Here is a 27,948-nt window from a genome sequence, read left to right as displayed (position 1 = left end):
CTGAAGGGCGGGGCGGGGAGGGGCGGCCGTCTCGGCCCTCCCTGGCGGGGCCCCGCGGCCTGGGAGCCCGAGCGGGCCGATCCGCCACCGCGGCCGGAGCTGTCCCCTAGCCAGACCCAGCGAGACGCGAGCGGCGGGAGGGAGGCGGCGGCGCGCCCGGCCCCGCCCGCCCGAGCGTCGGACGCGGCCCCGCGCCGAGCCATGGTAAGTCCGGCGTCGCGGCCCCGGTGTCCCCCTCCTCCTTCGCGCTGCCCGCCCGGGCCCGCCAGCCCCCAGCCCGTTGCCTCCTGCGCCCGCCTTGGTCTGTTGAGCGCTCCTGAGACTCTCCTTCCTCCCATCCCCCCTTCTTTTCTTTGATCTGTCTGTCTGTCTGCCCCACCGTCTGGCTCTGTCCCCACCGGGTATTGCCCTCACTCTTTCTTTCTTCCCTTATTCTCCGCCCCCTCCCCCATCCTCCCTCCAGTCGCTCCCCCGATCCACACACGTCCCCCCGCCCTCCTCTGTCCGGACCTGTGCCTTCCTTTGCAGGATCTTCCCAGCCCCTCCGGGTCCCAGCTCCTTAGCCGCGGGAAACCTCTGCGGGTTGGTGCTGCGGCCCTGCAAGGGGCCCAGCCCCGGGTCATGAGAACTGACCTGCCAGGAACCACCATTTTCCATCCCAGTCCCCAGCCCGGTGAGCTGGGCCCACCCATCCGGCCCTGGGGGACCGGCCGCAGCTGTGGCTGGGCTGGGGCCAGGGACATGGCCAAAGAGGGAAGTTCCCGCGGAGAAAGAGGGGCTCCTTCAGGATAGTGGACTGAGTGAGGAGGGGGGCTCACAGTTTCAGGGGGCGTGACGCTGCCAGAGCAGACAAGAGACCGAGGATGGGGGGGGGGGGAGAGTACCCCAGAGGTCTCGCTGCAGGGAACCGAAGCACTGTCTCCGAGTACTCCCGCTGCAGAGGGGAGGAAACACTAGCGGGAGCTCCCTGCATGAGGTAGGGGACTCTTGGCAGCAGCAACTTAGGACACGGGAAGCAGAATGGCACTGTTAAGGGGGAATCCATACCAACAGGAGTGGACACTATTCTGGGAACTTTCACTCCAGAAGTTGTCTCTGAAGAATCACTGCAAGGAGTGGGCACTGCCGGAGAGAGCGCTCACTGCTGGGGGCTGTGGGGGAGGTCCACGGCTAAGTGAGGGCTCGCTGCAGAGTGGAGGAGGGGGGAGGCCCTGCCAGGGGGCGCTCACTGCCAGGAGGTGGGGGGAGGAGCACTACCGGGGCTGCTGCTCTGCAGAAGGAAGGGCACCCCCTGGCAGGGAGACTGGAGCAAGAAAAAAGAGGAACTGGGCCAGGGAGAGCTGACTCAGTCTCAATGGTCTCCTTTTGGTCCTGGCCGACTGGAGGCCCGGTCTCTGTGCTCTTGCCCGCCGCCTCCCACCCCAGACCCCTCCTCCCCTCCTCCCGCTGCAGTTTCCTGTGGCTGAGACTCTCGCTCAGCCATGAGCTCACCGCCCCTAATGGGTTGCAGCTGCCTCGCTACTCAAGCTCTAGCTGCCCCCTCCTGGCCTCCGATCGGACGGCCCACTCTGCCTCCCCGCCCCCCTTCTACACCCTCCCCCCCACCCACTCTCACCGCGCCAGCCGGGTCCCCGGAACACTGGGGGGTCTGTCTGCTCGCCCACACACCTTGGGGCTGGGTCTCGGTGCTGACGCACTGAATGTCCCTCTCTGGAGTGGCTGCCCTAGTTTCGCAGAGGGTCGGGACAGATGGGCAACTGGTAAAAAATGCAGTTTTGACTGCAGGGCAAAGACAGGACTGGGGGTGGAGGGCGGTGGGAGAGAACTTGATGAACACTGCAGCGTAGCCCCCTGCCACCGACAGTAAAGAAACCCGATAAAAGAACTTCAGAGCCATCTTGAAAGAGAAATTCGTCTGCAAAGGAATAGCCTGAGGGGGTGCTTCTTTAGGGTCTGAGAAAGAGACCTGATCATGCACTTAGGGAGGCAAATGCAGAGGAAGCAGGGCTGTCTTTTGAGACAGTGGTGGCAGGTGGAGTTGGCCGAGAGGTCCTACTGGAGTTGGAAAAATACATACCATCAAGGCCTCCTCCCTTCCCCACGTGTTTCTTTTGTGACTTTTTCCTCTTTTGGCTGCCCCCACCCAGTTCTTTGTAACCCAATCCCACAGGCTCTGGGAATGGGTGATTGCTCTGAAGCCACTCTGGAAGAGAATAGTCGCTAGCAAGTCAGAGGGACAGCCCTTCAGTCCTCCTTCTTCCCAGTCCTCCTCCTTCTCACCCAGTGACCAACTCTAGAATATGATTATTCGAGGTGGTGGCATTGCCACCTAAGTTAGAGGTCCGTAGTCCTTACACCCGTGGGGTGGGGTGCTGCTTGCGAGTTGGCCCTCCACCCTGCCAACTCTCTCAGCCATTGCTACATCTTCTGGCGGCCCAGAAGACTGTCTCGTCCTGAGGAGGAACTGTGCAATGGTCCCAACTCACAAGAAGCAGGACTGGCCTGATCAGAAGATCAGAGACATTCCTGACAAATGCTCCCTGGATCTCCAGGGCCAGAGTCTCAGAGCTCCAGTGTGGAGTGCCCTGCTGGGTCTGTGCACTCTGACTGCCCCAGACCCACGGAGGCCATCCCAGGCCCCTTCAGCCAGCATTTCCTGAGGGTCCTCTCTGAACACACACCGTGCACACGATGTGGTCCCGGGGGGCCATGCTCTCTAGGGATCTGCAGCTGGTCTTCTCTCTCCCAGGAGCCCGAGCCAGTGGAGGACTGTGTGCAGAGCACGCTTGCCGCCCTGTACCCCCCCTTCGAGGCGACAGCCCCTACGCTGTTGGGCCAGGTGTTCCAGGTGGTGGAGAGAACTTATCGGGAGGATGCCCTGAGGTACACGCTGGACTTCCTGGTGCCCGCCAAGCACTTGCTTGCCAAGGTCCAGCAGGAAGCCTGTGTGAGTGGCCCCTAAGATCCACTCCCTCACTCCAGAGACTAGCCAGACTAATTTCCCTCTCCCCAGAGGTGTCACCTCCCAACACTGACCTCCCCCCCGGCCAAGGCAGAGGCCACTCACGTCCTAACACACAGAAGGACACTCGTCTTCCCCCAATATTAACCCCTAAGAAACATCAACTCCCGAAAACCCAGACCCACCAGACCCAATTCCAGACATCCCCCATAATGATTTCTCAAGATACCTAACTCCCCCAGACATGACTCAACAGAGATCCTTCACTTCTACAGATATAAAGACTCTTAAGAGTCTCTGAGCCCTCCCAGACAATGGCATCTGCTGACCATGTCTCTGTAATGACTCAGTTGTTACTCTCCCACACAGGGAACTCGTTTCCTAGAGAAGCTTCCTACTACCAGAAAACCGGCCAGCCCATTCCCTCCCTCTGCTCCATGAACATCCTGAGATACCCCTCCAGATCCCCAAGGATTATAACCCATCAGGCCACAGGGCAGCACTACCTAGGATGGTCCCATGCTAACTGCCCTCTCTGGCTGGCTTCCTCAGCAAAACCTGAGCGCAACGTTGCACCTCTCTCCCCAGGCCCAGTACAGCGGTTTCCTCTTCTTCCACGAGGGCTGGCCACTCTGCCTGCACGAGCAGGTGGTGGTGCAGCTGGCAGCCTTGCCCTGGCAGCTGCTGCGCCCAGGAGACTTCTACCTGCAAGTGGTGCCCTCCGCAGCCCAAGCGCCCCGCCTGGCACTCAAGTGCCTGGCCCCAGGGGGCGGGCGGGTGCAGGAGTTGCCTGTGCCCAATGAGGCCTGCGCCTACCTGTTCACGCCTGAGTGGCTGCAGGGCATCAATAAGGACCGGCCCACAGGTCGCCTCAGTACTTGCCTCCTCTCTGCGCCCTCTGGAATTCAGCGGCTGCCCTGGGCAGAACTCATCTGCCCACGATTTGTGCACAAAGGGGGCCTCATGGTTGGACATCGGCCAAGCACGTTGCCCCCCCGAACTGCCCTCTGGACCCCCAGGGCTCCCCAGCCCTCCACTCTCCGAGGAGGCCCTGGGCACCCGGAGTCCTGGTGATGGGCACAATGCCCCCGCTGAAGGACCTGAAGGCGAGTACGTGGAGCTGCTGGAGGTGACACTGCCTGTGAGGGGGAGCCCCACGGATGCTGAGGGCCCCTCGGGCCTCTCCAGGACCCGGACAGTACCCACCCGGAAGGGTGCTGGAGGGAAGGGTCGGCACAGGAGACACCGCGCCTGGATGCACCAAAAGGGCCTGGGGCCTCGGGACCAGGATGGGGCACGCCCACCGGGTGAGGGAAGCAGCACCAGAGCCTCCCCTGGATCACCTCCAGGAGCTGAGGCTCTCCCAGAAGCAACAGCCTTAGAGGTGTCTGAGTCTCCAGCAGAGACATTGGGGGAAGCCTCTGAACCTTGTCCCCTGAGACTGGGGGAGGCTGGGGGAGGGGCAGGCCAAGGGGCTGAAGGACCCCCTGGCACCCCTCGGAGAACAGGCAAAGGAAACAGGAGAAAGAAGCGTGCTGCAGGCAGAGGGGCTCTTAGTAGAGGAGGGGACAGTGCTCCACTGAGCCCCGAGGTCAAAGAGGAGGCCAGCCACCTGGAAGTCCTTGTCACTCTGCCCCCACCAAATGAGCATGACCCCCCAGGATATAGCCCCGTTGAGGAGGAGCACAAAGGCTCAGGGAAGCCAGAGTCAGAGCTGAAAGAGGAGCTCAAACCAGCAGAGAAAAAAGAGCCTCAGCCCTCAGAAGGCTGTGGACCCACAGAAGAGACAGCCAGAGAGAAGGATCCGGAGGGCTCCAGTCTGGCAGGTGTGGCAGGTGAGATGACACCGAAGCCAGCAGGGCAAGGGCCAGCATAGACTGGGCCTGGAAGGGGGCTGGAGGAGGAGGTCGGAGCCCCACAGCCGGAACCCTCCCCTCCTCAGGCCCATAGCTCTGCTTCTCTCTGTGTAGGACCCGCAGGTCCAGAAGGGCTCCTGCCAGACCCACCAGCACCACCCCCGGAGATGGTGCAGGAAGGGGAAGGGGACAGTGCCCCAGAAGAGGCTGCTCCAGTATCTATCTCGGATGACCTGGATATAGCTTGGGACCTAATGGCGTCTGGATTCCTCGTCCTGACTGGTCAGTGGGCATCAGTTTTGAAGGGACAGGGGTCAAGGAAAGAGAAGTGATCAGGGTGGGCTGTGGAGGGAGGCAGGGTGGATGGGAGGTAGCCAAGGCCTACCCCCAGCCAGGACAGCCTGGCCATTTTGTGTCCTCAGGAGGGGTGGACCAGAGTGGGCGAGCTTTGCTGACCATTACCCCACCGTGCCCTCCTGAGGAGCCCCCACCCTCCAGAGACATGCTGAGCACTGCTCTTCATTACCTCCACTCATTGCTCAGGTAACTGAGGCCCACCACTGGCACCCTGAACACTGACCTCCTGCTCATGAGGGCCCTGACCTCCTTTCTTCTCAGGACACTGTCTTCCTGGCTTCTAGGATACTGACTTCCTCACCCCTCAATTTTTAAGCCACTGTCCACTGACCTTGCCGAACTCTGACCTCCAGGATATCTTCATCAATGTTCAAAATCAACACTGCTGACTTTCAGTATCCTAAGACACTGCCTAGATTATCAGGGTTTTGGTTTACTCACTCAGCAGCTACTTAGTGGGCTTCAAGAACATAGCAGGCAGGGCGCCTGGGTGGCTCAGTGGGTTAAAGCGTCTGCCTTCAGCTCAGGTCATGATCTCAGAGTCCTGGGATGGAGCCCCACATCAGGCTCTCTGCTCAAGCAGGGAGCCTGCTTCCTCCCCTCTCTCTCTCTCTCTGCCTGCCTCTCTGCCTACTTGTGATCTCTGTCTATCAAATAAGTAAATAAATAAAATCTTTAAAAAAAAAAAAAAGAATCTAGCAAGCACCATGCCATATACTGGAATGGAATTTACACCTTTCCAGAGCATAGTGGTCCTGGTTTTCCAGACCCTGATCCTATGACTTCGTATCATCTGCATATAGACTCCAGAATGCTAGGGCAGTGCCTCTTGGACAAAAACCAACACTTTGACTCTTTGCCCATTACTTCCTGAAAGTACCAGACACTGACATCTCCTGAGGACTAGTGACAGTAAAACCAGACCCCGAGCCACCATCCCCTCAACACACACATGTGCGTGCACACTGCCCCCTTGGCTCTTTCTGCCCCTACAGGCCTGATCTCCAGATATTGGGGCTGTCCATCCTGCTGGACCTTCGAAAGGCACCCCCATTGCCTCCAGCCCTCATTTCTGTTCTAAGTCAACTTCAGGTAACCAGCCCTTGACACAGGAACTTCTCCTGACTCTAACTCTTCCCCGGGTGGCCATTCCAGGCCACCCAGTTGCCCACTATTTGGTGTTACTCTTCTCTGCCCTCAGGACTTAGGAGACCCTCCCCTCATTCAGCGACTGCTGGCTCTCACTCAGGACGATCCTGTGGCTGAACTCTGTGGACTTCAGGTTTGAGCTCCTTGCTCCTAGCTAGTCCCCCTGAGTAGTGGAGAGAGAAGAGGATGTCTAGAGCCCCAGGCTGGTGCCCGAACACTGGGTGGCCAGGCCAGAAATCCCCTGCCTTCATGTGTCTCTAGGGTGCTGAGTTGCTGTCAGAGAGTGATCTGAAAAGAGTGGCCAAACCAGAGGAGCTGCCATGGGACTTGGGAGGTCACAGGGAACCCTCTCCCAGCTACTGGGTAGAGACACACCAGGTAAGCTTCACCTCCCCTACCCAGGATGAGGGGGAGCCAGGAATGACCCAGCTGAGGGTATTCTGGGAGAGAGAGGGCAGATCTGAGACAGGACCACGGGGCTGGTGAAAAGTGATTTATTTCCCTTCCATTCAATTCAATACATATTTATGTTCACCAACATGAGCAAAATGTTACGCATGTACCGTGGGCTGCTGGGGAGATGAGAGGAGTATATTCCATAAGTTCTTAATACGATGTTAAGCAGCATATGGTTTTTGTCAGAAGCTATTAGACATAAGTCAGAAGTCAGAAGCTATTAGAGAAGTCAGAAGCTATTAGAGAAGAGCGTAAGGTAACTTTACTTGGGTTCTGGACAGAGTCAGGAAGGCTGGTTCTAGTTCCGTGTGACCTTGGACAAGGTACTGTGCCCCATTTCCAGAGATGGTATCCTTTCTGTACTTGTTCCCTGCACCAACATCCAGGCCTCGGGGTCCTCACCCACAAAGTACAGCAAGTGTGATATAATCTCCGATTCTATGAATCTCAGTACATGAATATTCAAGAAAAGATAAATGAACATGGTCTGAGCTAAATATTAAAGGGGGTCTTTAATACTTATGTCAGGGGCATCTGGGTGGCTCAGTCGTTAAGTGTCTGCCTTCGGCTCAGGTCATGATCCCAGCATCCTGGGATCAAGCCCCATATCAGGCTCTGCTCAGCAGGGAACATGCTTCTTGCTCCCTCTCCAACTCCCCCATGCTTGCATTCCCTCTCTCATTATCTCTCTCCATCATAAATGGATAAAATCTTTTAAAAATAAATAATTGGGGCACCTGGGTGGCTCAGTGGGTTAAAGCCTCTGCCTTCAGCTCAGGTCATGATCTCAGGGTCCTGAGATCGAGCCCCGCATCCGGCCCTCTGCTCAGTAGGGAGCCTGCTTCCCCCCCTCTCTCTGCCTGCTTCTCTGCCTACTTGTGGTCTCTGTCTCTGTTAAATAAATAAATAAAATATTTTAAAACAAACAAATAAATAAATAAAGGGGGTCTGTAATGTGGTCTCTAAGCTATACCTCAAAGTGGATCTGAACAGGCAGAGAGGAAGGCTTTACAGGGTGAAAACCTAGTGCAGATGGGGGAAAGGAAACGCACATTTACTAAGCGTTTACTGTGCCAGTCCTTACTAAGGGCTTACCCGGTATTGTCTCTTTTAAACCTCACAAAACTCTCTATCTTTTTTTGAGAGAGAGAGCGTGAATGCGGGTTTGGAGGGACAGAGAGAGAATCTTAAGCAGGCTTCACGCCCAGCATGGAGCCTGGTGCGGAGCTACATCTCATGACCCTGAAATCATGACCTGAACCAAAACCAAGAGTCAAATGCTTAACTGACTGTGCCATCCAGGCACCCCAAAATTCTGTGTATCTTGTCCTGACTTTACAGTGGAGCAAACTGAGGTTCGGGAGGTTACTGGGCTTGTTTAATGTCATACAGTTAGTAAACAACAAAGTCAGAAGCTAACCAAGCATTGTCTGGGGCTGCCCCCTCTCCATCCCCGTGTGTGTGTGTGTGTGTGTGTGTGTGTGTGTGTGTGTGTTTCAGGATGTGGCGAGGCTGTGCTGCCTGTGCCAAGGAGTGCTGTGCTCTGTGCGGCAAGCAATTGAGGAGCTGGAGGGAGCCGCAGAGCCGGAGGGAGAGGTAGGACATGAGACCAGACAGAAGAGGATGGGGTGGGATGGGGATTCTCTGGTGGAACCCCTACTGTCGACTGCTCCCTGCCCCTAGGAGTCTGTAGGAATGCTTGAGCCCCTACAGAAGGTGTTGGCAGATCCCCGGCTGACAGAGCTGCAGAGGGACGGGGGAGCCATCCTGATGAGGCTGCGTTCCAGCCATAGCAGCAAGTACGAGGGGGGGGTGGGTGTGCGGGGGCAGGTGGACAGGGCGCTTGGAGACACAGCAGAGAGCTGTCAATAAACCTCAGCTGTCAGATCATTCTTCCTGAGCATACCCCTACACAGGAGATCATGTTTTCCACCTGCTATGACCTTTGCATAAGGGCCCTAGGTAATCGTTATGATTACAGACAGGCATCTGGAGAACCAGAAGTGTTAAATGCCTTGGCCAAGATTAGTCAGTCGGTGGGAGAGTCAGGATTCAAATCCAGGCCTGCTGTGCAAGGATGGAATGCAGTGGGGTGGTGGGAAGGGTTGACAGGGGCAGTAGGTCATTCTGTCCCTTTCTTTGCCCAGGCTGGAGGGCCCGGGCCCAGCTGCGCTGTACCAGGAGGTGGACGAGGCCATTCACCAGCTCGTGCGCCTCTCCAACCTGCATGCCCAGCAGCAGGAGCGGCGACAGCGACTGCATCGACTCGAGCAGGTGAGGCAGGACCCCCAGATCACTCTTACTTGGCCTGGGAACCTGGCCTCCAGCCCTCCTTTACTGCCGACATCCACAGCTGATGGCTCGGTCGGGTGGCCCTCCAACTCACCTCACCCTACCCGAGAGGCTGGCCTGGTGGGTATGATTCAACAAGAGGGAGAAAGCATCTTAGCCCCAGCAGAGAACCTAGACCTGCCCTACCCCAACAGTGATCAAGAATCCTTAGAGATTGTGAGATTAGAAGAGATGCTTGGGTGCCCTAGGGGATTCTGGGAGGAGCTGATTGATTCTGGGATGCCTGTAACTCAAAATAATAAATGTCTATTAATACCAGTTTTTTAGCTACATTGCTATCCATGTTCCCTCAACTCTTTCTACGATGTCCTCCCCAAACCTGAAGGTGGAAAAGTCCCACCGTCCTCCACCTTGGAAAGAGAGGATAATGGAAGATGCTAAGGCCTCTTTGTGCGGAAGATTCGGGGATGAGGCTGGCTTTTCTGAACCTTGATTCTTCTCTCCTGGGGTTAAGAGCCCCACAGGGATTATTCTAACATGTGGGATAGGGGAACAGGGGGCTTTGCAATCTGATTGTTCCCCCAGAGCCCCAAATATGGTGAATGAGTGCCTTATGGACCTATGTGTGGGCATCATCTCAAGGTCAATGTCAAAGTGGAGGGCAGGGCTCTCTGTTTTCTGGGGTTTCTGCATATTGGCTTCCTCCAACCCAGCATCCAAGGGATTGTATCTCTTACTCTTTGCTTGCTTGCTTGCTTATTAGCTGGTGTTCCCCTTTCAAAACCGTTAACACACAGGATCAAGAGTCTATAGTTCTCAGCGTGAGTTCTAGCTCTGCTGGGAGTGAAATGTTGGACAAATCTTGAAGCATCTCTGAGTTCCCAAGTCCACATCTGTAGAATGGGATCATAACGACACTTAGCTCGCAAGGGTGTTAAGATGACCAAAGGAATTCAGCAAATGACTGTACACATGTTTATGGTCAAATTATTGGGAACATTCTCAAGCTTCTCGTCTGCAGGCCATCCTACCCCAGCTTCCAGCCTTAATTCAGAGAAAAAAAATTACCATCCCTTTTTGGTCAAATATCCCAGAACCAACATGAGAGTCCCTTATATCGCCGTAATAGGCAACTAGAGCTGGGAACACACACACACACACACTCCACTGGCTTGTCTCTTCAAGCCAGGTCCTTGCGACCTCTGCCCACCCATCAGAGGACTCAGTGAATGTGAAATTCCTCCTCCTCAGTTATCCAGACAGTCCTCATACTGCCTCAGGCTCACACCAGCTTTATCTATGTCCCCTCCAGGCATGGGCCTGGAACCCTTGCCCGCCTCCCTCAGTGCTTCCTGCCAGCCCAGCTTCCCATTCTGGTGCTTTCTCATTTAGCCCTTGAGGAAACTACTACCAACCGCTGTTAACGATTCCCACATTACGGCTGCATGAAATGGTTTGCGCAAAGGTCCATAGATCAGGGTGATGGGGTTGGACCTGGAGCTCAGCTTTCCTTCCCACAGGGAGGCTCCTTCTCCCTCATGGCTCTGCTGTCCTGCCCTGTCTGCCTCAGGTGCTGCAGTGGCTCTCAGGCCCAGGGGAGGAGCAGCTGGCTAGCTTTGCTGTGCCCGGAGACTCCCTGTCTGCCCTGCAGGAGACAGAGCTGCAATTCCGGGCTTTCAACACTGAGGTTCAGGTGAGAAGGGGGAAAGGGGCAGGGGTGGAGAGTGGGGGCGGGGAACTGACTGCGACCAAGGACCAGGTTTGAGTACAGCCTTCCTTCTCCAGGAGCGCCTGGCCCAGGCACGGGAGGCCCTGGCCCTGGAGGAGGACACTGCCTCCCAGAAGGTCCTGGATGTCTTTGAACAGAGGCTGGAGCAGACTGAGAGTGGCCTCCATCGAGCGCTGCGGCTACAGCGTTTTTTCCAGCAGGTGTGTGCAGACCCTCTTTCTTCCACAGCCCGGCTTCGGCCTGGGGAAGCTGATCAGGTAGTTGCTAAAAGCAGGGACTCCAGGAAGCCATCTCTTTGGATTCTTGGCTCTGCAACCTACTTGCTGAATGACCCGGGACAAGCATGCCTCCATAGGCACCCCTTCACAGGACTGCCACGAGTGTAATATAGGTCATATATAAGAAGCCCTTAGTACAGAGCCGACCATTGATCAATTCCATGTAAGTGTTGGCTCTTCTTTCATCCAGGCCCCTCTGTCTCCGTACCAGCTCAGAGTGACAAGGTCACGCAGTGGCGCTGGGACAGGAAAGGGGGTGTTCTCAGAGGACTGAGAGGGTGGTGGGCTCTGGGAAGCCATCAGCTAAAGAGGACAGGAGCTGTCCTTGGGCAGCACGCGTGAACAGTACTGGACCTCACTCTTTCTCTACCCATCCCCATCCTCTCTGGCCCGGCAGGCTCATGAATGGGTGAATGAAGGTTCTGCTCGGCTGGCAGGAGCGGGGCCCGGTAGGGAGGCCGTGTTGGCAGCCCTGGCCCTGCGGCGGGCCCCGGAGCCGAGTGCTGGCACCTTCCAGGAGATGAGAGCCCTGGCCTTGGACTTGGGCAGCCCTGCTGCCCTGAGAGAGTGGGGCCGCTGTCGGGCCCGCTGCCAAGAGCTGGAGAGGAGGATTCAGCAGCAGCTAGGAGAGGAAGCGAGTCCACGGGGCCATCGGCGACGGAGGGCAGACAGCACCAGCAGCGGAGGGGCCCCCCGGGGCTCTCACAGCCCCTCACCCAGCCTTAGTTCCCTGATGCTCCCCAGCAGCCCTGGGCCACGCACAGCCCCATCCCATTGCTCCCTGGCCCCCTGTGGGGAGGACTGTGAAGAAGAGGGCCCTGACTTGGCTCCAGAAGCAGAGGGTAGACCTCCGAGGACTGTGCTGATTCGAGGCCTGGAAGTCACCAGTACCGAGGTGGTAGACAGGACGTGCTCGCCCCGGGAACATGTGCTGCTGGGCCGGGCTGGAGGTCCAGATGGGCCCTGGGGAGTAGGTACCCCCCGGATGGAGCGCAAGCGAAGCATCAGGTGAGAGCCTAGGCCAATTACTGCCCAAGAGGCCGAGCCAAGTGCCCAGCAGGAAGGAATACAATATTGTGGTGGTCTCAGGCCCCAGCCGCCTTTGACCCTCCTTGTCCCTGCAGCGCCCAGCAGCGTCTGGTGTCAGAGCTGATTGCCTGTGAGCAAGAGTACGTGGCCACCTTGAGCGAGCCAGTGCCGGCCCCGGGACCCGAGCTGACTCCCGAACTAAGGGGCACCTGGGCCGCAGCCCTGAGTACCCGGGAGAGGCTTCGCAGCTTCCATCGGACACACTTTCTCCGGGAGCTTCAGGGCTGTGCCACCCACCCCCTGCGCATTGGGGCCTGCTTCCTTCGCCATGTGAGTGACCCCGAACACTTCTTCTAGGTCCTCTCCCTTCTTACGTCTCAGCCCCAATCACCCTGTATTCATTCTCCGTATCTGTTCCCCATCCCCTTGAAAGTGTGCAGTCCAAGACTCTGGGGCCCCTGGGCCCCTCTGAATCCACTCAGCCTGTGTCCTTGTCCTCGAGTGCTGTCTGACCTTCACTCTCTGCATGGGAGTCTGTCATTTCCTGGGCAGCCTGAACGGCCGGGCTCTCCTTTGCGCTATAGTGAGGACGTGAGGAGGAAAGGGAAAGGCTTGTCTCTCCCCAGGTGACGGCTTGTCTTTCCCCACTGGCACAGGGGGACCAGTTCAGCCTTTACGCCCAGTACGTGAAACACCGACACAAACTGGAGAATGGTCTGGCTGCACTTGGCCCCCCAAGCAAGGTAACCTTTGCTCCAACCCCCATGAGAAGCAGAGGGGGCAGGAAGCCCTAAAACACACCCCACCTCCAAGTCTCTCAGGGAAGAAAAGCTTTCCTGAATGTGTCCAGGAACCTCTCCCACCAGTAATCTCCCCGAAGTGCTGGGGTGGCACAAGCACTCGACTGGGAGCCAAGAGAGCCTGAGTTTTGATCCTGAGGGACTTTGGGCAAGACTCTTGATTCCTCTGGGCCTCTGTTTCTACATCTGGTAAATGGGGGCACTGTCCACTCTATCTAACTCAGAGTGCTGTGAGAATCAAATGACTTCAAGAGTTAGAAGCTAGAGACTGTAAGGGGTTATCTGTATTCCTCTTCCATTCTCCAAGATTCAGAGGATGGTGGAATTCTGGCAGACCCCCTACCCGCTTTCTTTCTGAGGGAAGTTTCACCTTACCTTTGGCAGTATCGGGGCTTCCTCTACCCCCCAAAGCCTGGCCTACCACCCACCTTCCTGGCACAGCTCAGCCCCCACTAGTGCCAGCCCCCGCTTCATCCCTGTTTGTCTCCTCCCCAACCAGGGCTCCACCGAGAGTGGCCCTCACTTGCCCCAGGCGTTGCAGCAGCCCTTGGAGCAGCTGGCTCGGTATGGACGGCTCCTGGAGGAGCTCCTAAGGGAAGCTGGGCCTGAGCTGAGTTCTGAGCGCCAGGCTCTTGGGGCTGCCGTGCAGCTGCTCCGGGAACAGGAGACCCGTGGCAGAGACCTGCTGGCCGTGGAGGCAGTTCGTGGCTGTGAGGTGAGGCCGTGGCTCGTCACTCCAGTTCCTACTGCCCAGCCCTGTGGCTTCAGAAAGCAGTGTGGTTAGTGACAAGAGGACCAGACTCAAAGTCAGAGGGCCCAGGCTCTAATTTCTAATCAGCTAGATGGCCTTGATCAAGTCACTGAACTTCACTGGGCCTCAGTGTCCTCATCTATAAATAAAGAAACTATGTCCTGCCCAACATTCCATGATCCTACCTCTGGCTGTGCTTTCCTGTTCCATTCCCAGTTCTTCTCTTTCCTTATCTACTCTGCACTTCCTCAGGCATCTCAGCACCCAACACATACCTTATTCTCCCTTAGCTAGTCTCTTTCTAGCCCAGAAAGTCCAAAACAGGTGGCAAACCTGCCTCCTCTGTGATAGACTCTTTCCCCTTTGGCTCTTTGCTGATTCTCTTCCCAGGTCAGAATGGTGCTTCATCCCCAGTGTCCACAGGCTTCCCCATGCAAGACTTTAAACCCTTGGAGCGTACCTTCTGTCTAGAGAGGCAGGACTATGTGGCCAGGCCAGGTGTGCTGTGCGTGGTGATCGGTGGATGGATTGTAGGCCGAGGCCTTCCCTGATTTCCTAACTCAGTCTGAGAACCTGTACATTAGGCCCCTTGCCCTATAAATCCCATTTTTACTCCCCATAAAATACACCCAAAGGTTTCCAGGGCCAATTGCTTTTCCTTTTCCTTTCCCCAGACAGATCTGAAGGAGCAGGGCCAGCTCCTACACCGGGACCCCTTCACTGTCATCTGTGGCCGAAAGAAGTGCCTTCGCCATGTCTTTCTCTTTGAGCATCTCCTCCTGTTCAGCAAGCTCAAGGGCCCTGAGGGAGGGTCAGAGACCTTTGTTTATAAGCAGGCCTTTAAGGTAGAATGCTGGGACTTGGCCGGGTGGGGGGGGTGGCCAGAAAGGGATGGGACAGGAAGTCATGTTGTTCTCGAGAACTCAAGATGTTCTGGAAATTCAACTCCAACCCAGGTTCAGAATCTGAATCATCTAAAACAGGTTTTGACCTTAATCACCTATCAGGTTAGGATACCAGAGGTGACAGAAATTGCTGTTATTGTCATTGGGGGTTTATCATACATGTGGGATACTCACAAGGCATTCCAAGCCAGAATGGAGGACCTTTCCCATTAAGAATATATGCTTTTTGAGTTAGGGGTGGTTCTTGGGGTGACAAAAAAGGACTCTTTATTTATCTATCTATCAGTCTCTCTAATAGATTAAATTGATGGAACCACTGGAACCAAACCCAAAAGGAGGGAGGACTTTCTTTAGAGAAACTACTTTGGTATCCAGATAAACATTAATAGAGACCTATAGTCCTAGGGGCACCTGGCTGGCTCCGTCAGCTGTGTCTGCCTCTTGATTTCAGGGTTGTGAGCTCAAGTCCTACACTGGGTGTAGAGATCACTTAAAAAACAAAATCTTAAAAAAGAGAGAGAGGGAAAGATCCATAGTCCTAGATCAGGCAGTATGGCATGATTCTAAGAGATTCTTTTTTTTTTTTTTTTTAAGATTTTATTTATGTATTTGGCAGTGAGAGAGAGAGAGAGAGAGCAAGCACGAACACAAGCAGGTGGAGTGGCCAGTAAAGGGAGAAGGAGAAGCAGGCTCCTCACTGAGCAAGGAGCTGGGTATGGGGCTCTACTGGATCCCAGGACTCGGGGATCATGACCTGAGGCAAAAGCAGATGCTTAACCAACTGAGCCACCAGGCACCCCCTAAGCGTTTCTTATTTATTTATTTATTTATTTATTTATTTATTTATTTATTTATTTAACAGAGATTACATGTAGACAGAGAGCCAGGCAGAGAGAGAGGAAGGGAAGCAGGCTCCCCGCTGAGCAGAGAGCCTGATGCGGAGCTCCATCCCAGGACCCTGGGACCATGACCTGACCCAAAGGGAGAGGTTTTTAATCCACTGGGCCACCCAGGTGCCCCCCACTAAGGGTTTCTAAACTTTGTCTGCCTACATTTGTTCCAGCTCCTGGGGGCGGGGGGGCAGAGTACAGAATAGAGAAAAAGAAGCCTAGGTTTGGAATAACATAGACGTGGGTTTGAACCCTCTCTCTCCACTAAGCTATGATAAGCCCCTGGGCAAGTTACTTTGTGTCTCTGGGCATTCCCCTTCTGTAAATTATGGTTGTTAGGAAGGCTAAATGTAGAACACTTGGCATATGGTAGGTGTTGAGCAAACATTTACTGAACATCTACCAGATGCCAAGCTAAGTGTAGTGCTTTTCCATGTGGTGCCATCTAGCCAGGACTCATTCTGTCTTCACCCACTCTCCTCCACTTTTTCTCAGACTGCTGACATGGGGCTCACAGAAAACATCGGGGACAGCGGACTCTGCTTTGAGTTGTGGTTCCGGCGGCGGCGCGCTCGAGAAGCATACACTCTGCAGGCAGCCTCACCAGAGATCAAACTCAAGTGGACCAGTTCTATTGCCCAGCTGCTGTGGAGACAGGCGGCTCACAACAAGGGTGTGAGCCGGGGCCAGGGAGGGGGGGGGGGGGGGGGGGGGGGGGTGGGGCGAGGGGGGGGGGGGGGGGGGGGGGGGGGGGGGGGGGGGGGGGGGGGGCGCTCAGTTAGGGTCCAGGTTACAATGGGAGGTTAGTCTGCATAAAGACCATAGGGTGTGGGATGGAAAAGGAGTGACTTAGGAGATGATTCCAGTTCTGACTGGAGAGAGGTTGCTGGCATAGAGATTAGTCTAAGGTATACCAAAAGGAAAAAGGCAGCTACCAATTTCAGAAAAGCGAGAGCAAAGGGCAGGGCGAAAGAGAGTGAAGAAATGTTCACTAGATCCTGGTTCCAGAATTTACATGCTGTTTGACCCGGACTAGTGTTTCTGTGTGCTTTGTTCTGTGTTTTGGGGGCTGGGTTTTTGTTTTTAATTCTCTGAACCCCATTCCACTGATCTTGAAAAGATGGAAAGTGACAGCTACATCTTCGTATGATAGGGATGGTGAAATACGTGATTATCTATGGAAGCACTTGATAAACTAGAAAGGTGTGTAAGAATGAGAGGTTTGCTCTTAATGCCCACGTTAAAGGGCAGAGGGTGAGTATTAGAAGTTAGATGGCTGGGATGCCAAATGGGCAGGGTGCAACATGTAGAAGACAAGAGACAGGGGTCTGAGGAGGTGGTTAAGGGCCACCGTCACCATCCACATAGTGACAGTTGACAGCAAGGGTAACAGGAGATACCAGAAGAATGAGAATTGGCAAGGAGCAGAAGAGTCCACCATGACAGTGCTGGGGCTTGGAGCCAAGAGGGAGCTGAAGGACCCCATTGGTAACGGGGTCTCTGTTTCCTAGAGCTCCGAGTGCAGCAGATGGTCTCCATGGGCATTGGGAATAAACCTTTCCTGGACATCAAAGCCCTTGGGGAGCGGACGCTGAGTGCCTTGCTCACTGGAAGAGGTGAGGACCACAGTGCTGGGGGGTGGGGGCGACTCCCAGGAGTCAAGACCTTGAGAGCGAGGGCATAGTGGGGAGGCATGGTAGAAAAGTAAAGAAGGGCAATGAGTGGACATGTCTTCCCAGAAATTGTGGGACTGACTGGGAGGCCCTCTGTGAGACTGAGGGTCATTTCAGAGAGCCAGGAGGGCTTTCCCACACCAGCACCCCACCCCCCAACCCCCTCTCTGCAGCCGCCCGCACCCGGGCTTCCGTGGCCGTGTCATCCTTTGAGCATGCCGGCCCGTCCCTTCCCGGCCTCTCACCGGGAGCCTGCTCCCTGCCTGCCCGCGTCGAGGAGGAGGCCTGGGATCTGGACGTCAAGCAAATTTCCCTGGGTGAGGCACCTCTCAAGGGGTGGCTCCCAACAGCTGGGTCATCGTGGTGATGTTCAGGCTGCTTGCTGCTAAGCAATTCCTTTTTCTTGCCAAGTAGCCCAGTTGCCATGACAACTATGTACAGCTTCCCCATTGCTAAAAGAGCCTTCCATCTGGTTGCTAGGATAATGCTTACAGCAGCCTGTTGCTAAGCAGCACTTCCTCTGTACCTCTCTCTCTAGCTCTCCTTGGGTTTCTATGGAAACTGCTCAGCTTCCTGTTGTACCCTCCTGGTTCACCACGGCAATCCTTATAGTTTCCTGTCGCTTCTTCCCTCGTTGCTCTAATGATGCTGCTGACAATTTCCTGCCTCTTGGTAGGGGGGGTTCTCTTACAACTGGATTGCTATGGTGACTCACAGCTTCCTGTTGCTATGGAGCTTTTTCTTCCCTGATGGAGCAGCTTGGTTGCTTAAGGTAATCTGGGGGGGGGGTCTATACCCTGCTCTCACCCTAGCTTCCCCTCCAGCCCCAGAAACACTTGACTCTTCTGGAGATGTGTCCCCAGGACCAAGAAACAGCCCCAACCTGCAGCCCCCCCACCCTGGGAGCAGCACTCCCACTCTGGCCAGTGGTGGGATCTTAGGGCTGTCCCGGCAGGTAAGTCCCTATACTAGGGCTGAAAGTGGGGTGCTCTCTTCAGCCACTTTCTGAGTGGGCTATTCTCATTCAACTCATGGGGGCAGGGGGAACCAATTAGCCTGTGTTCCCAGCAAGACCACAGGTTGGATATATTGTCGTCTGCCTTTCTCCTCTACCCCTTGACCTAGAGGAGAGGAATCAAAGTCAGATGTGAAAAGGAATCTTTAATAAGATGCATAGTGCAGAAGTGGATGGAAAGGTGGGGGGGATGCCAAAAGTATCTGGACTTGGATTAAATTAGCCAAATTGAGGAATCTGGGGGAGGAGGAAAGAGAGGTGAATTGGCAGGCTGGGGGGGGGGGGCGAATATAGGAAAAAGGACATTTCCTTGCCCTTTAAGTTCACTGCAGTTCATCTTTTTGCAGAGTCATGCCCGAGCCCTGAGTGACCCCACCACTCCTCTGTGACCTGGGTGAGTCAGTGCCCCCTTCCACTATATCCAACACTCCTAACTTCTTGCACCAACTGCCTTCCTTCCCCAGCTTCTTGCAAGTCGGCTTCTTCCCTCTCCCAACCCATCTCCCTCTTCTCTCCTGGCTTCTAGAGAAGATGGAGAACTTGGCTAGAGGCCTTCCTCTCAGCACACTTTGGGCCGTGATGGCAGTGGGACATAGTGGAGGCTGGAAGAGCACTGAATTCCTTCCTTCTGCTTTCTGGACAGAGAGGAGGTCACAGGACCAGCATGTTTCCCTGCTGCTATCTCTGGCTCTCTCCAGCCGGGTGCCTTCCTGCAGGAACCAAAGTGTCCACTCTTTGCTTGCCTTCATGCCCTGGAGGGGGAGAAATGAGCTCTCATCCAGTCCTTCCCCATCTTGGGCCACTGCATTCTCCCAGGACACGGCTCCGTGTTGGCCCTCCCCCAACAGCCTGCATTCTCCCCTTACTGTGGTGCCACCCAGACTCTCCCCTTAGAAGTCTCATCTCTGCCAGGTCAGCTGTGGTTCCTGGTGACTCCACTCTGGGTTGTCATAGGAAATGGAGTTTTGCAAATCATTATAGGACGGTGGGGGATTGGGGGGGGACTACAAACTTTATACATGTAATTACTGTTATTATAATACTATTGTTATATTAAACGTATTTACTCATACTTTGTGTTAGAAGAGCTAGCGCAGACCCTGGGTTGTTCCTGGCCCCAAACTGGGCGTGGGTGTGGGAAAATGCCCCTCCCGCAGTGGCTCTTGGAGGTTCAATGCACTCTGCAAAGTTCCACCTCTCCCACTGCACCCAGTTCTTGAGGCTGAGGGGTCATCCTTAAGCTGGGATCCAGCAGTTCTCAAAATGAGGTCCTCAGACCGTAGGGCATGAGAATCCCCTAGGCTACTTGCTAAATGCTAATTCCTGGGCCCCACCCCCAGAGCTACTGAAGCCGAAGTCTGGGGGTGAAGCCCAAGATTTCTCGTTCCTTATTAAGCTCTCTGGGTGAGCACTTAAGTGCCCCAAGAAGTATTTCCGGACAAAATGGCTCAAGTAGGACAGGACATAGGCAGACAGACACAACGCCCTGTGCCTCAAGACACCTGTTTATTGGGGACACAACTCTGCGACAGGGATGACAGGAATCGTACCAAAAATAGCGACGTCTACAGGGCCCCTGAAGGGGCTAGAAGGGTACAGTGCCCCCCACCCCCACCCATTGTACAAAAATAAACTCTCACGCCTATGGACCAGCAAAGACTGGCAGAGCGGCTCCTCAACAGGGACACAACCCTCTGCCAGCCCTGGGACCCCGTTCTTTGATCCTCACCCCTGCCACTTCTAAGGCACTGTGACTCTCCCCTGGGCTGGGTGGGTAGCGCCCGCCCACCCTCCTACGCCCTCCACCCCCTCCACCTCTGGTCCGCCTGGGGCTGGGATATGGGTCCCACGCTGCCCCCTGCTGGCTGCTCTACCCAACTACCTCTAGCACTCCCCCGCTCCCGCGGGGTGAGCTCACTAAGCTAACTGCCCCTAAGAGGGCTCCCTACCGTTCTTGTCCTCCTAGCCCCGCCTCTCCTGCTCTCTGCAGCCCGGGGCCCTCCTCCCCTTCCTGAGGAGGACTGGGAGGGGTCTCTCCGGATTGTGCAGGGGCGTAAGGCGGGGACGCGTCGGCCTGGGGCGGCCTGCGGCCCCGAGCCCTGCGGCTGTGGTGCACTTGCAGGTGCAAGGCCATGAGCTCAGGGGCTCCCGTGGCGAAGGGGCAGAAGAGGCATCGGTGGAGGGCACCCCCCGGCCCAGCCTCGCCTCCCGGCCCCGCCCGCAGGGACAGGTCCAGGGGTTCGGCCTCACCGCCTCGCCCGTTGCGCAGGGTCCTCCCGGGACTGGCGGGCTTCCGACGGGACCCCGGCGCCGCGCTCGAAGGAGGCCGGGGGTTCGCCGCGCCCTCCACCCAGGTCGCAGGCTGCGGAGCCGCCTTGGCTCCCGACTGCTGTGCCGCACTCCGCTGGGAAGGGGGCGGCGGCTCTGGGGGTGGTCCGGGGCCCGCCCCACTCCTCTGCTCTCGGTGGTGGCGCTGCAGGTGATACTTCAGCGAGCCGGATTGGGTGCCCGCGTAGTCGCAGTGCGGACATTTGTAGGGGCGCTCGCCTGGTGAAAGGGGTGCGACAGGGTCACAGAAGCACGATCACCGCCGGCCCCACCCGCATTTCTCTCTTTGTACAGGCCCTTCTGGACCAGAAAAACATACCCCACCGCCTCTCATTTAACAGAGCAGCATTCCCCCAACCACCTCAACTGGCCATACTGCAGGCTGCGTTTCAGGCAGCGCTCTCTGTTCCTGCCCCTCAGTTCCCTCCCGACCACAGAGGCTGCCCCCCTCACCTGTGTGCACTCGAAGGTGCACTTTAAGGTGATGCGCTGAGCGGAAAGATTTTCCACAGAAGGGGCAATCCTTTCCTGTGGCTCCCCGGCCCCCTTCAGGCCGGGTCCCTCCAACCAACAGCCCATTCTCTTCTGCAACACACACGTTAAGGGAAGTCAGAAAGGCCCTTTGCCCTATCCCTATCAGGGCCACGCGTCCCACACCCACCCCTTAGGATTGCTTCCCCTGGGACCCCAGAAGGAAACAGTCTATTTGAGGGAAGCTGAGGAGTTGGATTTGTTGTGAGTTGTGCTATGCCCCTCGAAAAGTGGCCTCCAGGAGTGAAAACAATCGAGAGTAAGAGGTCCCTTTTAAAGAGGAGGGTAAGGAGGGCGGTGGTGGCGTCAGAATGGGCCCCGGATGTGGAAATCTTGGAGGGAAAAGACCCCTACATACCCTGCGTGGCGGTGGACCTTGCTTGGGTCCCCGCAGCAGACGCAGAGTGCCCTGGCCCCTCGCCTGGGCGCGGGTGCAGTGAAGCCAGAGGGCCCAACGCCCTGCTGCGGGCCCAGGTCTCCTCCTCTGCCTCCACCACCTCCTCTTCCTCCTCTGGCTCTTCCGCGCGATGCCGGCGAGCCCGGGCCGGAAGAGCAGAGGGCAGTGGGCGGAAGCTTCCGAAGCCGCGGCCGGCCCCAGGCTCGGCGCCCTCACCATTAGGCCGGGCCTCGCCAGCTCGCAGGCTCAGGTAGCCCAGGAGGCTCGGAGGCTCACGGCGCTCGGCGGGAGTGGGAGCCGGGGCCAAGAGGAGCGCGGGGCCCAGCGGCTCATAGGTCAGCAGGCCCAGGTCAGGAGGCTGGGGGGCCCGGGCAGCCCCGGAACCAGCCCCCGGGGCGCGCAGCGGCCCCAGCTTGCTGGCATGCACCTTCATGTGGTTCTTAAGGAACCAGGGCTCCTTGAAGCAGCGGCCACACACGGGACACGCATGATCGAAGGAGGCCTTGTGCTTGCGCATGTGGCCCTTCAGAAACCAGGACTGCGTAAAGCTCTGGCCACACACTTGACAGCGGAACTCCGGGGGCGCTGGGGGCTCCTCGGGAGCGGCGGGAGCGGGGGCAGGCGCTGCCTCACGTTCAGGCTCCGGCTCAGATTCTGGGACTGATCTGGGTTCAGGTTGGGGCGGAGGCTGAGGCTGGGGTGCAGCCGAGCTGGCCGCCAGGGGGCGCTCAGGAGCTCCGTGGGCCGTCAGGCTGTGATGCAGCAGCTCCTCCTCCTGGCTGGAACCAAAACTGCACAGGCCGCACTTCCAGGGCCTGTGCAGGATGTGCAGGTGGCGTTCGCGCTCCGCCGCGGTGCGAAATTTGCCTTTGCAGAAGGGGCAACGGAAGGCGGACGACGAAGGAGCCTGGGACCGCGCCAGGCCCTCAGTGGCAGGGGTGGACTGCATGCCCCCAGAACTTCGGGCTCTCCCCAGCCGGGCCTCGCGCAGTAGCGCGCGCTCCTCCAGCTCCAGCAACAGGCGTGCGGCGGGACTACGCGGACGCTCGGGCTGGTGCGTGCGCAGATGCGAGCGCAGCAGAGCCCGCTGCGCAGCGCGGTGGCCGCAGTGTGGGCACTGGAAGGCCTGGGCGCCTGGGTGCGCCCGCAGGTGCAAAGCCAAGATAGAGTTGAAGCGGAAGCGCTTCCCGCATACAGGGCAAGGGAAGCGTCTTTCCCCTGCGCGACTCTCGGACCAGCCCACTGCTCCCATCCCTGGAGACCCGGCGCTCACGCCTGGCCCGTTGGAGTAGCGCTGCAGATCCAGTTCGCCGTCGAAGGCGGGCGGTGAGGGCGCTAAATGGCCGCCCGGAACGCGGGGACGTGAGCCCTGTGGAGAAAGACCTGAGTAGAGCAAGGGGTTGAGAAGGGACAGCTGTGGGAAAAGCAAGGGCATGGAAGGCCAGAACTCGAGGGAAGGTGGGTTGGGGCCTGAATCAGGAATACCGAGTGCCCTTCCCACTCACCCTGAGGGAAGTGGGACATGAATGGGAATTGAGCTGTTGGGGCCACAGACAAAACTTCTAAGAGAGGTAGGGCAGGGAAGGAGTATAATCGGAAGTACTTGCAGGTTCAGGCCAGAGCTTCTTCACTCACCTCCATGGACCCCCTTCACATTCTTTGGTTCTGGGGAGTTCAGGGAAGAGGAGGAGGAAGAGCTGCTAGTGAAGGCAACAGGTGCTGAAGAGCTAAAGCAAGAGAGACAGGTTTGGAGGGAAAGATGAGTCCTGGTTTTCAGCAGTGGAAAGAGGCACCCCCAACCCCATACCCTTAGCAGCCATACTCTTGCAACCTATCCATTACCCTTCCTTGCACCCTGAGACAGGAAGGGGCTGCTCTCTTCAAAATTTTTACTCCTTGATTTGCCCAGCCCACAGGCTCCCTAACAACCAGGATGTCTTCCCCCAAAGTAGTAATTTTAAACTCCTAGTCCCAAACGACCACTACCATCTTTACCATCACCACCATCAGCACCACCATCACCACCCCCTGGTGGTAGAAACCATCACAGTATACCCCTCTCCCATTTAAGTCAGGCTATGCAGCTTGATGAGCAAACCGGGTGGGCCTGCCATGCCCCCCCAGTTATCCAAGTGAAACCAGTTGCTCTCAGACCCCTAACTGACCGATAAGCCAAACATCCTTCCACACTCCACAGTCCTTCCTTCTGGCCTTATCCTGTCTTTCTGTCTTTTCCCCCTCGTTCTCCCTCCCTCCGCCTGGATTCCAGATCCATTCATTTCCATTCATTACAGAGACTCATTCATGCATGGGAGAGAAACACCTCCCAGCAGCAGAGAGTCTGGAGACAGACAGAGGGGGAGGGGCATGAAGGGGGAGAGAGCCAGAGGGAGAGGGAATGAAGAGAGAGTTGGGGGAGGAGTGGAAGTTAAGGGGCCTGCTGGCCTGGGGAAGGGGTTAAAAACTACAAATAACAGATAGGATTCATCCCCGTGTTTCAAACCTTGGAGCCTGCAGTTTGACGGGGCATCTCAGCCCCTTTGTCCAGGGCTGTTCCGAGGCAGGCTTTCCTTCTCTCTGCAGGGGAGAGGCTCCCTCACACAAGAGGAGGATTACACTGGCTCTGAGCTCAAGAGGCTGGAGTGAGGGACGGGGGGCGGGGCTGGGCCATCTGCACAGATAGGGGCTCAGCACATGCTCTGAGCAGGAAAGGGTTAAAATTCTCCAGGCTGAAATTCCCTGGGCCTGGGATGTGCAGAGCTCCAGTTCTGAGGAAGGAGAAGAGCACTAAGAAGAAGCTTGGGGGTGGGGGGGGGTGCTCTCCTGATTCTAAGCTGCAGAGGTTAGTTAGCATTAGGACTTAGAGGCAACCCCAGAATTAACATTCATGGAAACAGGCCTGGGGAAGATGAGCAGAAGTCAGCCAGCCTACCTTCCTGCTTACATACAGAATTGTCTCCAGTTGAGCCTGGATGAATGTGGGCCTAACCTATTTTTTTGCCTGAGATAGAAAGAATATTTGAGATATAAAGAACTTCCATACAATAGGCATTGTGAAACTGAAATGGGTTACTGAGAAAGAAAAGGACTCAAGCGTTACTTTGCTTAAGGATCTTTAACAGAAGAGAACTGGGCCAGGAGTCAGCCCTGCTTATCAGCAAAGAGAAAAGGCTCTGGAGGTCCAAACCTTCTTTAATTTTTGACATTTAATGAATGTGAATGTGATAAGAATCCATAAAGGGGCAGGTACCTGTTACATGTGAAATCTGGGTTACGGGAATTTTATTAACAGGAGGTTGACTGACAAAGTGTCCTCATCCAAGGGTCATTAAACAACCTCCACCACCACATTTAACATTTGTATTTCTGTAGCTCCAAATTAGGGCATCCACCATCATCTTCTGGATCCTCCAAACAAATCCCTTTCCTGGGACCAAGAGCCCAGCTAGGCTCCATGCATAGTGTCACAAAAGGTGATTTAAAGAGTAGGACTGAGGAGTGCAAGGCTATTGTGGGCCCAGTCTGACTATTAATAGCCCTGCAACCTTCAGTAAATCACTTAACCTCCCAGTTTACTCATCTGTAAAATAAGAAAGTTGGACTAATTTATATTAATGGTCCCATCCAGCTCAAAAATTTGTGGTTCTGAGTCACAGGACTCTTCTGGACCCCAGAGAGATTTTAAAAACAAATGGTCATCCCTTCAGTACCATGGAGAGTGCAGTGGGCTACCAGAGGAGCCACTTTGGCCACCTTGGCTCCGTACCATAGGAAGAGCTAGGAAGTGCTAGAGGGGCCACATTTGCCATTTTAGCACCACAGATAAAGCACTGAAAAAAGCTAGAGGATTTTTAAAAATTCCTATCTGGGAACTATGGAGGGGGATGGGGGACAGTGGTACCAGAGGAATTATTTTGGCCTTTTAGATGTCACTGAAAATAGATAAGTGTAATAGAAAATAGATGTAACTAGAAGAATTTTAATTAGCTATAAGGAGTGTCCTGACAGTTACAGTTTGTACATCCTGGAATGAGTTACTGAGGCATCGTATTTGGGTCCATCACATTCTGTTGCTCTCCTGGGGATTCCCGGAACATCCTGGTGTACAGCCAATCTGGTATATTCAGAGGAAGCAGATGGTGGGGGAGGAGGGGGGGAGGCTGGGAATACTGCATGGTCATAGCTGACTAACCTATGGGCACATATTCTGATTCTGAGAAGATTCTAGGGCCCCTAAAACTGCCTGTAGCACAGCAAGCAAAATACCTCATGGGAGGCTGACCTCATATATGAAGCAAGTAGAGTGCGAACAGGACAAAGCTTCCTCCACCAAAACAAAACAAAAACAGAAGACCTACTTTACACATAGCATTTTCCAGGATGGAAAAAAGTGATATACAAGAAGGCCTAAATTGAAGCTGAATTCCCAAACAGGGTTAAGTTTCCCTAGAGGGTAGCCTCAAATCAACAAAACCCACCTGGACACCTTCCTAGGCCCAGTCAAGACCTCCTGAGTCATCTCCATACCAAAGGAGGCCCCAGGCACCTGATCCCACTAGTGTTTTGTTTTGTTTTGTTTTCAACAGAAAAGAGCACTAACAGGGTCCAAGAGCTATGAACCAGCTTGGAACCCACAGCATGCATGTATTGCCTGTGGGCAATAATCACAGAGTTTTCTATAGTTAGGCCCTAAACACCATCCACGAGATTTGGCCAGACAGGAGTACTGACCTACTTTCCGCCCTCACTGGGAATCAGGGGTTATCTGGCCCTTGTTTGGGTTCTATAGGGATACAGAGCCAGGGATAGGGATCGGAAATCGTTCCAAAGCAACAGGCCAATTATTTTTGTGTGCTAGGAAAGCTGGTGGGGAAGGGCGTGTGGACCATCAACCTTACTGCTTTAGGGAGGGCTGGAAGGGTTGGTGAGAAGACTTAGAAACAAGGACAGGTACACAGAAGCATTTGCTGCCTGAAGGACCTCAAACCCATGGTTCAAAAGTTTTTAGGGTCAAAGTGTAAGAGGCAAGGATTCAGGACTTCTGAGGTATAGTTGTGATGAAGCCTCTGTCACTGGTCTTTTCTATTATTTGATGCTCTTCCCCCTGTAGAGAATCCCACACCTCTGGAGTCTGCTACCAATTATGATTAACGCTGCACAAGATGAGGTAAGAAAGAAAAGGGGCTTCTTAGGTGGTCTAGAATCAAGACCACTTTTATCGCAAGTACATGCCAGTAGCTCACTTTCATGGTCTCCTATCCATGGCCCTTTGAACCTCACTGCTCAGGGAGTTCCTCTAAACTGACCCCACATCACAGCACGCCCATCTTTTACACTGAGTTCTTGGTAAAGCCTCCTTCCTCCATCCTCACTGTCCTGATTTGGGGGCATGGCACCTCAATCATTGACTCCAAATGTGCAGCAGGAGACAAGAGGAAGGTACACCTGCTGACCTATTGCCACCCCACCATGGTGAATCTTATTTCCCAGGCATGTCCCAACTTGACCCCTCTTCTGAAAGTTCTAGAGGACCTTGATTTGGGGGAGGGGGCATGGCGCCAGCCCTAAGTCCCCTTAACTGGAGCTGACCCTAGAAAGGTCAGAGTCTTAGCACCCATATGAGTCTCAGTCCTCAGATTAGGGGGTGGGGGTAGGCAGGAGAGCCTCTGGGAAAATCTCCCTCCCAGAAGTAGGTTGGCAAGTAGGGCAGGACCTGTGATCCTGCAGAAGAGATTCTTCCAGCAGCACCCCAGTCCCCTCCCGGGGAAGATAAGCTAGAAGGATGATGGGGGGCAGGGTTGGGAGATTGGGAGGCCAAGGCTCAGCTACCCCGGCCCGGAGAACAAAAGCTGAGTTGCAGCCGCCTCCGCCGCTGCTGCCGCCGGCCGAGCTCTTTGTGACACTTTGTTTGGGACGCAGAGAGGGAAGCACCCCCCATCCTCTCCCCTCCCCCATCCCCGCTCCGGGAGAGTTTGGGTCCCTTCCCCCTCTCCCATCAGCCCTACCTGAGCCGGGGGGCGCTCATCCACTCAGGCTCCCGGCTCGGCCGCCTTGCACCCCCAGGCCCCTCGCGCCCTGCCTTCGGGCCCCTACAAAGACGTCCGCACCACCACCCCCCCGTTGGCCTTTCCCCTTTGGTGTACGCTTTCCCGGCTCCCCCACCTGGCCCCCCCCTCCCTCGAGGCCCCCCAGCTATCCCGGCTTCCGAGGCCGCCGCCCCCACCCCGCCCCCCCAGGAGCTCTGGGCGAAGTTTGCTTGGGGCCGAGCCGGCGCCCCTCCCCCGCCCCCGCCCCCTGCACCTGCTCCGAGCCGGGCGCGCGGAGCGGCCCCCCCTCCGGGTGGGGGGGAGGGGGCCGGGGGCGGGGGCCGGGTGGCGGAGGGGGGGGCCGGGAGTGGGGGGAGCGGCTACTCACGAGCCCCGGGCGGGCGGCGGCGGAGCGGGCGGCGGCGGCGGCGGCGGGCGGCGGGCCGGCGGCGCGGGCGTCAGCGTTACGTGGGGCCGGGGGAGATGCGCCGGGCCCCGGCCCCCCCGCCCCCGGCCCGGCCCCC

The 27,948-nt window shown here is 56.1% G+C and overlaps 2 protein-coding genes across 4 annotated transcripts; one reads left to right on the top strand and one right to left on the bottom strand.

Moving 5' to 3' along the window:
• Positions 1–19,775, top strand: ARHGEF40 (Rho guanine nucleotide exchange factor 40). The gene is given in 25 exon segments (XM_059372405.1): positions 1–204; positions 2,750–2,947; positions 3,551–3,952; positions 3,954–4,797; positions 4,933–5,100; positions 5,241–5,361; positions 6,171–6,267; positions 6,377–6,457; positions 6,586–6,702; positions 8,281–8,376; positions 8,464–8,579; positions 8,928–9,054; positions 10,643–10,765; positions 10,858–11,001; positions 11,477–12,087; positions 12,204–12,438; positions 12,765–12,851; positions 13,408–13,623; positions 14,334–14,504; positions 15,950–16,127; positions 16,966–17,070; positions 17,301–17,444; positions 17,952–18,082; positions 18,490–18,536; positions 18,786–19,775. Coding segments are annotated over 24 exon segments (4,557 nt in total). The 5' UTR covers positions 1–201; the 3' UTR covers positions 18,532–18,536; positions 18,786–19,775.
• ZNF219 (zinc finger protein 219) lies at positions 19,630–27,885 on the bottom strand. Of its 3 annotated transcripts, none has more exons than XM_059372406.1 (5): positions 27,813–27,885; positions 23,034–23,125; positions 21,360–22,767; positions 20,924–21,055; positions 19,630–20,689 (listed from the first exon to the last, which is right to left on the bottom strand). In XM_059372406.1, exons 2-5 carry the CDS (start codon positions 23,037–23,039, stop codon positions 20,088–20,090), a joined length of 2,148 nt encoding a protein of 715 aa, XP_059228389.1. In that variant the 5' UTR covers positions 23,040–23,125; positions 27,813–27,885; the 3' UTR covers positions 19,630–20,087. The 3 variants fall into 3 exon arrangements, with proteins under 3 accessions (XP_059228389.1, XP_059228390.1, XP_059228391.1); XM_059372407.1 differs by lacking the exon at positions 27,813–27,885 and adding an exon at positions 27,404–27,549; XM_059372408.1 differs by lacking the exon at positions 27,813–27,885 and adding an exon at positions 23,902–23,922.
• Positions 27,886–27,948: the final 63 nt, after the last annotated feature.

Source organism: Mustela nigripes, chromosome 13, assembly GCF_022355385.1.
Source record: "Mustela nigripes isolate SB6536 chromosome 13, MUSNIG.SB6536, whole genome shotgun sequence".
NCBI lineage: Eukaryota > Metazoa > Chordata > Mammalia > Carnivora > Mustelidae > Mustela > Mustela nigripes.
This window is presented reverse-complemented; position numbering and strand designations above follow the sequence as displayed.